The following is an 11,497-nucleotide window of genomic DNA, read 5'->3' on the forward strand; positions in this document are numbered from 1 at the left end:
GAGATAAATGATCACTTTTATGACACCATGCAAAATAGTACGTATCACAAAAATGAATGTAGATTATAGATTTATTCAGCATGTTTTAATACATAACCTACATTAAAGGTTTATTAAGATTGTTAAGATTTTATTTAGGCATGTGGCCAGTTTAACAATGTCCCCATACAACCAGTGTAAAGACTACATTACACGTGCCATGAACTTTCATTTTCCCATTATATCACACTAGAGTGCAGCACAGGAGGTATGAATTGGAACATTATTTTCGAGTTGTTTTCAGTTGTTTACTGTGCCAGTGAAGTAATCTTCAAATCATTGTCTTTATTTAACAATGTTTTAATTTCTGGGTAGCCTGCTACTCAGGTCTTTTTGCCAGGGCTGCAGAACATGACAATCTAGTCAACAAAATCTTTTTAGAATTGTTTCCTTAAAATAAACTGATTTGACTCTTAATTGACTGGGCTATGGTAAGAAAGTTTAAGAGATATGTTTCTTAAAATAAGTATCAGTACAATATTTTAATGTCCCCATTCCTTCTCATATTTTAAGTTATAGCTGTACAATGGATTTTGCACTTTGTAAATTTATTGCCAGAGCATGTTTTTCATGCGTTAAAGGAATCATGTCCTGGACCTTTTCTACCCAAAAGTTCATAAAACTTTTCTTATGTTCTTCTCCTTCTTCTCCTTGTGTGTGTGCTCACACGTGTGTGAGCGCATGCGTGAATGCATAAGCCTCTGATGCATGCAGAGACATTTTTTGGGGGCAATTTTTACACAGCCCAAGAATCAAGATTCCGGAATAAAAAAAGACCAATGCAGAGGATGGAGGCTCATGGTTACACTGGAGCATGAGCATGCCCTTGCAAAACACAGCCAGTGCATCCAGTTCACCCTCACACTCAACCTCAGACATGGAGTGAAATATAGAAGGAGGAGATATATAAATGCTTGTGTGTTTCTGTGTGTGTGTGTGTGTGTGTGTGTGTGTGTGTGTGTGTGTGTGTGTGTGTGTGTGTGAGTGAGAGAGAGAGAGAGAGAGAGAGAGTGAGTGTGTGTGTGTGTGTATGTGTGTGTGGTTGGAAATACTTTTTTTTCTTCCAAAAATAGCACTGTTGCATGGCTTTTAAAGAAAATGTGCAAATATGATTAGTCTATGATCATATGTAGATGGCTGGTAAAAACAGTGCTAGCTGACCTGGTCTCGTAACGCAGATGAGCGGTAATATTCTTACATAAGATACTTGGTGTAGAAGCATGTGAGGGGAAGGAGCAGTTTTGTTACATACAGTGTAACGGCCCTTTGACATTCACAGTCCTGCAACAGGAAATACACACACTTACAGGTGGCTTCAAAACCTGCTGAAAGGATCCAGTGCATTTACTAGAACTAATGCCAAGATATGCATACGAAGCTCTAGGATTGTAATGGAGGATTTGTGTGTGTGTGTGTGTGTGCATGCATGCTCCAGTGCCAGTTCCACAAAGACACAGTGAGTGGGTGGATGTGGGAGTGGAGTGTCTATGAACAGACAGGTAGGGAGAAGCTGTAGAAGGGTGAGGACTCGTGGGTCTGAGCGAGAGTGCTGTTGTGTGTTCCAGACGTAGAGAGAGCGGTGGATGTGCACTCCAGAACATTCCTTTACAAATGGAGGGTTCTTCATTCAGCAGGATTAAACCAGTTAAGACCTTACACTGGGAATGTCCTTTAGCTCGCATTGGCCTGTGCGGACTAACTGGGAAGACTCATTAAGGAAAATCCTCATCAGGTCTCTCTCCTTTCTGTGAAGTGTTAGAATGTTATGGTGGGTTAGTGACATTTTCCCACGGCCTGGCTGATCCCAGCGTCCCATATTCCAGCACAATCCTCAGATCGGAGTCACCTCTCCTCTGCTCCTTCCTGACCTCACTACCGCATTCCTCCGTGAAAGACACCCCGCCTCCCTGTGCTCAGAGCGCCGACTCTGAGTAGAGAGCGCCAGCTGACTCGTGTGGAGGTGGGCGGAGCCTGCGCAGCAGCTCGGCAGACGTGAAGCTTAGGTCGCCACAGCTGCGCAAGTGGATGCCCTCTGACCTCACGGGGTCATAGTCACGGGGACGGCTGCTATGGCGACTCTCACTGTGTGAGTGGTGGTGCCCCCGGCGATGGCAGTGTACATGTGGCTGGTACTGCTGCCCCCTGCTGGCTCCCCAGGTGGCACGCAAGATCTACACACACGCACACACACACACACACGCACACACACGCACACACACGCACACACACAATATCTACATTAGCTCCGTCAGGCTTATCTAAAGTCATTTTGGGGTCACCCAGGACTGCTTGTACCTCACAGGTCATGGCGAAGACAACGCATGAGCCACAGAAGGCCTGTTTTTGGAATAATGACCTCACCTGGAATAATGACCTCACCTGGAATAATGACCTCAGCTGTAATAATGACCTCAGCTGGAATAATGACCTCACCTGGAATAATGACCTCACCTGGAATAATGACCTCACCTGTTCAAGTGGCAGGCTCCCCTCTCCGCCGACCTTCCTCTTGGGTCCCTGGCTGCAGTTCCCAGCGTGCTCCGCGGCAGGGCCAAGGTTCCGCTTGGATCTCTGCAGGAGACGCTGCACCAGCACTCTGGTTACCTGCATCGCGCGATGAGAGACCTGCATCAGCACCGACTCCACACCGTGTGTACGGGACACAACTCCCATATCCCAGCAGCGTTTCCAGAGAGCGCTCGTTCTTTACGTCACGCTGACTAATGCCCAGCGAGCATAAACGGAGGAACGCAGCAACTACCGCTATTTTCTGCGGCACTTTTCTCTTTACATAATATTATATCCAGAGACGCTGTTTGTAATATAAAAATAACATGGTGTTACACTGTCGCAACCAGTAGACCCTGCATCCCTGCTGATGTTGCTAACGTCTTTAACACGTATCTAGAAAGGCAAATATCTAGCAAATAACAGCAATGACTGATTAGAACAGTGACTGGTTAATTACAACTTAGCAAAAGCAAAAAAGCTTTTCTAGGGTCATTAGCATCAGAAAAGGGTTTGTTAGTTTACAGCTGAGAGAAACAAAATTGGTCAGTTGGTCTGATAGCAAGCAATCGGGGATAAACAGCTCCAGTGAATTTACTCCTCAGAATTTTTTACAACAGATGTTGTCCAAAAGCAGCTTCACAAATCGCCCCCAGTGAGCAAGCCAAGGGGGACAGTGGTGGGAAAAAAAACTTACTGAGCCTCAACAAGTTAGACACAGTATCAGAGAAGAGAGGTGGGAGATATAAGTATTCCTGGTGCTTACAACTCGACTGCTGACCGCAGGTGAACGAATCTCGTCACCTGAGCCTCAAACTCACCTTCAGGTCTCCCAAGGATCGCGTGCAGTCTTTGGGGACGCGCAGAGAGCTGCACTGGGCCTGTTTGCAGGGCAGCCGCTCTGTGCCAGCTTTCAGGCTGCCCTTCCGGGGCAGCGCACCAAGGGGCGCCAAAGGCAAGCACTGCCTCTGCAGACACGCCTCCAACGAGCGACCTGGGCAAAAACACACGCCTGTCAATCATTCTTATACCAGAATAAATTAAATATCTTTTAAAATATAAAAATGCAAATGATCTGAAATCTTTTTTTCTTTTTTTTTCTTTTTTTTGGATTTGGATTTTTTACAAATACAAATACATCAGACATTTCACTGTAATTTCACTTGCACACATTATAATATAAAATATTTCAGTTTCATGAAATTTGTATGATTTAGGAAGAATGTGGAGATTTGACAATAACATGGACAGTTGTAGATGTGAGTGAGTGAGCTGTACCTGCATCTGATGAGGTATGACAACCCCCCACACACACACCTTTACTGCCTACCGAGCCGCTGAAGTCACCTGAGGGAAAGACAACCTCATTGTTTACACAATATGTACACACACGCACACACATGCATGCACACTGACACACACGCACACACACACACGCACACACACACGCACACACACGCACACACACACACACACGCACACAGACGCACACAGACGCACACAGACGCACACACACACGCACACACACACGCACACACGCACACACATGCATGCACACTGACACACACGCACACACACACACGCACACACACACACACACACACGCACACACGCACACACACGCACACACACACACACACACACGCACACACACACACACACACACGCACACACGCACACACACACACGCACACACGCACACACGCACACAGACGCACACAGACGCACACAGACGCACACACATGCATGCACACTGACACACACGCACACGCACACACGCACACACACACACACACACACACGCACACACATGCATGCACACTGACACACACGCACACGCACACACACACACGCACACACACACACACACACACGCACACACACACACACACACACACACACACACACGCACACAGACGCACACAGACGCACACAGACGCACACAGACGCACACACTTGCACCTGTGTTGGTGGAAGAACTCAGGACTGGTTCGCTGTGGGACCTGACTAGTGAAATGGGGCCATCACTTTCCCTTCTGTCCCGCCCTGCCCTCTGATGGACGCACGGCCCGACGTGTATGACAGGAGCTGCCAGAGAGGCAGGAGTGCGCGGCCTGGTGGTGTCGGAGGTGCAGCGACAGCCCGGGATCTCCGGGGCTGACGACCCCTGAGAGGTGGAGCTGCCTAGCATCTGCAGCTGAGAACAGCTACTGGATAACACGGTGTGGCGTGGCATTAGCGGAGACCTATGAATAAGATCAAACCCATTACTTAACCACAAAAAACATCCAGCCACTCGCTTCATATCTGGCTCCACAGCCTCTCGCTCCAAACGTGGACATGTTTCATACTTGCTGCTGTGAAATAATTGACAAGCAAAGAGGAATGAGTCCTTGTAGGGGCACTGAGAGGTTCTTCCGAGAACATCACTTACAGTGGCTTTAGGGTTCGGATTTACCAAGGACCTGATTGGACAACGCCCCTCCCTACCTGTAGGTGGAGCTGTTGTATGTGCTGGGAGAGGAGCAGGAGTTGGATCGCTCCCCCCTGAAACAGACGTAGGTCAGAGGGGGGAGCATCGCCACGTTGGGCTCTAGGGTGGGGCAGCGAGGGTCTTCTGTCACTGCGCCTTCCTCGCTGGGCGCATGCGCCCTGCTCCTCACCCTCACCCCTGCCTCCATCAGACACGAGTCCTCCGACGGCGAGGTGTCATCTGGAATGTCCACGATCTCCGACATCAGCAGGGAGCTGCTATCCACTGACGCTGGGGTGCAGAGGACAGACATTACAAAGGAGGAGGACACAAAAGAGGAGACACAAAAGAGGAGACAGAGAAGAGGAGACAGAGAAGAGGAGACAGCAAAGGGAGACAGTGAAGAGGAGACAGAGAAGAGGAGACAGAGAAGGGAGACAGAGAAGAGGAGACAGAGAAGAGGAGACAGCGAAGGGAGACAGAGAAGGGAGACACACCTTCGCCGCTGAAGGCGGCGGACGTCCATCGCTCTGCAGAAATCTCGCCGGTGTGGGCGTCGAACACTGTGGCCTGCAGGTGTACACATGGTGCGGTTACTTCTGCCCGCAGATTCAAACCCCTGCACAACGTTTCAGCTGTAAAACACCATCGCACGCTTACTTGGCTGAGAGCCCTCTGTCCCATGACTGCCTCGTACGGAGGGGGGCACTCTGTGGGGTACAGCGGGATGGGACTCTCCATTGAGCCATTATACGTGATGCTGCACACACGCACAAAGCAGAAATGCTATCGGGGGCACAGGGACCAGGCGGAGAATCAGGAGTCTGTGTCATGGAGAAAGTGATGGCAGGACTACAGGACTACTTAGAGTGCGTGTGGTCCCCACCTCTGAGCGCAAGTGGGCTTAGAGTGCGTGTGGTCCCCACCTCTGAGCGCAAGTGGGCTTAGAGTGCGTGTGGCCCCACCTCTGAGCGCAAATGGGCTTAGAGTGCGTGTGGTCCCCACCTCTGAGCGCAAGTGGGCTTAGAGTGCGTGTGGTCCCCACCTCTGCGCGCAAGTGGGCTTAGAGTGCGTGTGGTCCCCACCTCTGAGCGCAAGTGGGCTTAGAGTGCGTGTGGTCCCCACCTCTGAGCGCAAATGGGCTTAGAGTGCGTGTGGTCCCCACCTCTGAGCGCAAGTGGGCTTAGAGTGCGTGTGGTCCCCACCTCTGAGCGCAAGTGGGCTTAGAGTGCGTGTGGTCCCCACCTCTGAGCGCAAATGGGCTTAGAGTGCGTGTGGTCCCCACCTCTGAGCGCAAGTGGGCTTAGAGTGCGTGTGGTCCCCACCTCTGAGCGCAAGTGGGCTTAGAGTGCGTGTGGTCCCCACCTCTGAGCGCAAGTGGGCTTAGAGTGCGTGTGGTCCCCACCTCTGAGCGCAAGTGGGCTTAGAGTGCGTGTGGTCCCCACCTCTGAGCGCAAATGGGCTTAGAGTGCGTGTGGTCCCCACCTCTGAGCGCAAGTGGGCTTAGAGTGCGTGTGGTCCCCACCTCTGAGCGCAAGTGGGCTTAGAGTGCGTGTGGTCCCCACCTCTGAGCGCAAATGGGCTTAGAGTGCGTGTGGTCCCCACCTCTGAGCGCAAGTGGGCTTAGAGTGCGTGTGGTCCCCACCTCTGAGCGCAAGTGGGCTTAGAGTGCGTGTGGCCCCACCTCTGAGCGCAAGTGGGCTTAGAGTGCGTGTGGTCCCCACCTCTGAGCGCAAGTGGGCTTAGAGTGCGTGTGGTCCCCACCTCTGAGCGCAAGTGGGCTTAGAGTGCGTGTGGTCCCCACCTCTGAGCGCAAATGGGCTTAGAGTGCGTGTGGTCCCCACCTCTGAGCGCAAGTGGGCTTAGAGTGCGTGTGGTCCCCACCTCTGAGCGCAAGTGGGCTTAGAGTGCGTGTGGTCCCCACCTCTGAGCGCAAGTGGGCTTAGAGTGCGTGTGGTCCCCACCTCTGAGCGCAAGTGGGCTTAGAGTGCGTGTGGTCCTCACCTCTGCGCGCAAGTGGGCTTAGAGTGCGTGTGGTCCTCACCTCTGCGCGTCCGTCTCCGAGCTGCAGGTGTATTCGGGGGGGTAGTAGGGAGGTGGGGGGATGGGCGGGACAAACTCTTCAAAGTCCACCATGTTAGTGAGGAAGGCGTCCTGAGGAGTGGTGCATTCTGGGTTAACCGAGCGAGTGCGGTGAGGAGCCAACTACAGAGAGACGGAGGAGGAGGGGAGAGAGTTCTACACACAACGGGAGAAGCATTCCCAGTAAACTGATGTTTACTTGGTAAACAGAGATTAATTTTTATGAGGTCGACTTCAACGCCTGTGCTTGTGTGAAACAATGTGTGTATGTGAGTGTAGCTCTGTGTGTGTGTGTGTGTGTGTGTGTGTGTGTGTGTGTGTGTGTGTGTGTGTGTGTGTGTGTCGTTCACCAGATGCAGCAGGTCCAAGGAAAAAATATGGATGCTGCAGGTGACAGTTGACAGAGTACAGATGATGGTAGATAGAATACTCAGCCCACAGGCACTGAATAGCAAGTCCTACACACACGCGCACGCACACACACACGCACACACACGCACACAGGAACCAGGAGATACTGTAAGAACATATAAACAAATTTATAAAAATTATTTTAGCATATCAACAGAGCGTAAAGCACACAATGTCCCACTGCCTTATATAAGTGTTGCCAGGTCTGCACATCAAGTACCCGTCCAGTGTGCTTTTCAGCGGTAACTTCACTTCTCAAGCTCTCTGCCAGTTTTCCAGCCGTTCACAAGTTTAAAATGTGTTAGAGAAGGGAAGCATTGAAAATGTGCAGTGCAGGGGAGCTGCAGGCCGAGGTATAAAAACACTGCAGTAGGCAGTAAGCACTACCTACAGTTGGAGAATTTAAAATTAGAATATGACACGCACACACAGGTAAACACAAGCCCATCACCTCGGGACGTTTAGAAAGATGAGTTTGGATATTTGCAGTAAATGAAAACAGGCACCTTGAGCTGGTGCCGGACTGAGTGGCAGTCTGCATGCATGTACAGCACCAAGGTCTCGTCCTCTGACAAAGAGCAAGTCTGCTTTGGGTCACAACATAAACAAAGACCATTCTCCACCTGTAACACACACACACACACACACACACACACACATAACAAAAGAGAAGGGGAGAGGAGAGGAGAGGAGAGGAGAGGAGAGGAGAGGAGAGGAGAGGACAGGAGAGGAGAGGAGAGGAGGAGATGAGGAGAGAGGAGAGGAGAGGAGAGGAGAGGACAGGAGAGGAGAGGACAGGAGAGGACAGGAGAGGAGAGGAGAGGAGAGGAGGAGATGAGGAGAGAGGAGAGGAGAGGAGAGGAGGAGAGGAGAGGGGAGGAGAGGAGGAGAGAGGAGGAGAGGAGAGGAGGAGAGGAGATGAGGAGAGAGGAGAGGAGAGGAGAGGAGGAGATGAGGAGAGAGGAGAGGAGAGGAGAGGAGAGGAAGAGAGAGGTGGAGAGGAGAGGAGAGGGGAGGAGAGGAGGAGAGGAGAGGAGGAGAGGAGAGGAGAGGAGAGGAGAGGAGAGGAGGAGAGGAGAGGAGAGGGGAGGAGAGGAGGAGAGGAGAGGAGGAGAGGAGAGGAGAGGTGAGGAGGAGAGGAGAGGAGAGATTACCTGGCAGGTGAGATAGGACTTGACCATCTGTGCATTCTGACAGGACAACATGGACCCAGCCAGACTGAGGATCACACACACTGCCGACAGCAGCATGAACAACGACACCTGCATGAAACACATGATTCAGCCTAAACACACACCAGCACAGGGGCACTTTCTTCATATCTGAATATCAAGCATACCACCAGTGTGAACGGTCTTCTCCAGGAAATGACTCCCACCACACCTGAAGCTACAACCTGTGAGATGGCATAGAGACCCAGTCATTACAGACATGCACGGCTCAGAGAAGTAAACTGTAGTAAAGTGTGTGTGTGTGTGGGGGGGGGGGGGGTTAAAAATAATAATAATTAAAAAAAACTTACGAAAAATCCTGCCCAAAACGGACAGGACTGTCTGACTCGAGGGGAAGAGGTGAATGCCAGGCTCGTGAAGCTAAAAGCCAGCACCATGGCGCCGAGCGCGAGATGACACAGACCCAGGTACAGCAGTACGCGTGCACGTGCCCTTCCAGACATTCCTCGACGGCTGCCGGAAAACCCTCGCGACCCCGACATGGACGCCATACTGCTGGAATCCGACGGTGAGGGCATTTTCGTCCGGAACACTTTCAGAAAACTGTGAATATTCGGCGCACGAACGAAGATTTCCGTCTAAAAGTTTCCTGCCGGTTTTGCGAGGATCGTGCGTAATTGGACAACTTTTTCTTTTGACCGACGTCAGGTCATTAAGCTATTTACGACCTGAATAAAAGCCACGCAAACCTTACATATTATTACATATTACGGGAGCGTTACAATCGCGCAGTGGCTCGGACCCACAGGAGGCAGTAGATGTCAGCGTCATTGGCACAAGCTGTAGCTTGTATAATGTAGCTGTATCATTCAGGCCGTGCGGCTTCGCCCTGCCTCCCTGCCTCCCTGCCTCCCTCCACATCCCTGAGGCAGTGCGCTACCCTCCGGGCCGGCCGAGCCTATCAGGCCTGAAGAAGATGTGCAGAGCAGGGATGAGGTCCGCCCGGAGGCGCCGGCCCGTAACCGGTCCAATAAAGATCAAAGCCTGTCCTCGCGATCCTGCAGAACAGGTCCTCGTGTTGTTCCGAAGATACCTCATAAAGTAAAATACAAAATATATCTCCGGATCTGGAAATGATGCGGAAAAAAACCCCACACAAACACAAAACACGCACTAACTACTGCTCAACAACACAGTCTTTCGGTTTTGAATGATGCACGCGGATCGGATTTATTGGCATTTCCTTCAACGCTTTATTTCCCCACTCCTCCCGCAGTCACGCGGAGTCCTGTCCGGATTCATACGTCATCGCCGCCATTCACACTCAAATGTGCGTGCACACATCTCGCTCCTTAGCCATCTCTGCGTTCCTCGTCCCTCCGCCTCCGTCTATCCGTTATCATCACCCAAGGCGCTTCCGTTGGTCTCTTGTGCAGGAGCACCGCACACGCGGAACGGCGCGTCACTCCACGGAAATCCGTGCAGCTCAATGCGGCACTGTACTCGCGAGGTGCTGATGCTGCACAAGGGCGGTTGCTTAGCGACGCGCTTCACTGGTCGCAACTGTTAACCAATAACCGTGCGAAGGCACAGTGCATGCGCAAAGGCTACAGCACAGAGGCTGAATTGACTCGCTTGAGTGTATCATCGGTAATTTGAGACAGAGACATTTGCATTCTCACCAGCTTGCGTGCACGATTCGTACAACACATCAGAGAACGGGTCTGCTCAACCCAGACCTAAAACACTTATTTAGCACTGCAACATACTTACAAATCTGCGATGCTTTAGGAACAGAAAAAAACATCCCAAACTTTGCTCATTTCAGTTTATTCAATGCAGCTTAAAATACACACAGGCTCTGATGGATGTGCTCCAATAAATGACAGAAGGAAACGAAGACTTTAAAGCTAACGGATAAAAGTGTGCAGCTTGAGAGTTGGGAAAACGCCTTTAATTATGTAAAACAAAAGGCAAGATTCAAAGCATCAGTTTCTCCCAGGGACACTTTTGCAGAACCCGACAATCTTTAACGTACCACTTCTGTAATAACTTCCTGTAGCCATAATTTCCATATGTAAATCATCATATTCAACACGCTTTGTTTCTTCCACGTACTCAGACCTTCATCTGACAAAACAAGTCTTAACAGTCCAGGAAGTGGCCAAAGTTCTCAATCAGGACAAAAATCTATATTGCAAAAACAACATCTTAGCAAGTAAAAACATTTTGACTGTAGGTAGTACATTTAATTCTTCTCATTTTAAGATTATTCTATAGTTATATTGTAATATTTCTCAGCCTATTTTTCTTTTTATGCCTTATCAAGTGAAATTTTATTGTTACTTTTGCAGGTAATTTCACTAGATTACTTAACATGAGTAAACACATATGGAAATAGGCTGAAGTCATTTATAGTCTACAACCATGTTTTCAGTTGCACATTTTTGCAGTGTGTAGCCGACCTACATCCTCAGACAGTGAATGAGGAACAGATGTACACGACGTGCGTCTACAGCACCTTAACTGCAATGTCTTTATCGTTTTGTTTTTCATAAATCATTCTTGTGTATACCGCCACACAAACTCCCGCTGGTATATGCAAATTTAAAATGTGTAAACATATTCTGGCCAGCTCCACAAACTCAACTACGGAACATAATACAAAACTGTACTAATACAATCTTATAAAAACAGGCAACTCCTTTACACATACATTTGCTGTATCTTTGATCTTCTTTGCATTTTTGGTCATTTACTGTATCAGCTGTCAGAGTCCAGAGCCACCTCATAATAACATTCTACACTTAGG

The 11,497-nt window shown here is 49.9% G+C and overlaps 2 protein-coding genes across 4 annotated transcripts in view; both read right to left on the reverse strand.

The window, feature by feature from the left end:
• Positions 1-53: 53 nt before the first annotated feature.
• On the reverse strand, positions 54-10,385 carry fam189b (family with sequence similarity 189 member B). 3 transcript variants are annotated; one of them, XM_027011436.3, is made up of 14 exons: positions 9,036-10,266; positions 8,853-8,909; positions 8,668-8,775; positions 8,020-8,136; positions 7,453-7,560; positions 7,065-7,225; positions 5,681-5,780; positions 5,518-5,590; positions 5,038-5,311; positions 4,510-4,793; positions 3,826-3,894; positions 3,369-3,541; positions 2,509-2,643; positions 54-2,210 (listed from the first exon to the last, which is right to left on the reverse strand). In XM_027011436.3, the coding sequence occupies exons 1-14, from the start codon at positions 9,261-9,263 to the stop codon at positions 1,953-1,955; spliced, it is 2,145 nt and encodes a 714-aa protein (XP_026867237.2). In that variant the 5' UTR covers positions 9,264-10,266; the 3' UTR covers positions 54-1,952. The 3 variants fall into 3 exon arrangements, with proteins under 3 accessions (XP_026867237.2, XP_081552177.1, XP_081552176.1); XM_081696051.1 differs by having other exon boundaries at positions 3,865-3,894; positions 7,025-7,560; positions 9,036-10,385; XM_081696050.1 differs by having other exon boundaries at positions 7,025-7,560; positions 9,036-10,368.
• A 114-nt stretch (positions 10,386-10,499) lies between these two features.
• rab13 (RAB13, member RAS oncogene family) overlaps positions 10,500-11,497 on the reverse strand; it is a 7,749-nt gene continuing 6,751 nt past the window's right edge. The window contains exon 8 of the mRNA XM_027011489.3: positions 10,500-11,497. This exon is cut by the window's right edge and continues 198 nt beyond it. The gene's annotated coding sequence lies outside the window, so the exon portion shown is untranslated.

This window comes from Electrophorus electricus, chromosome 14, assembly GCF_041902795.1.
Source record: "Electrophorus electricus isolate QZ-2024a chromosome 14, ASM4190279v1, whole genome shotgun sequence".
NCBI classification, from domain to species: Eukaryota; Metazoa; Chordata; class Actinopteri; order Gymnotiformes; family Gymnotidae; genus Electrophorus; species Electrophorus electricus.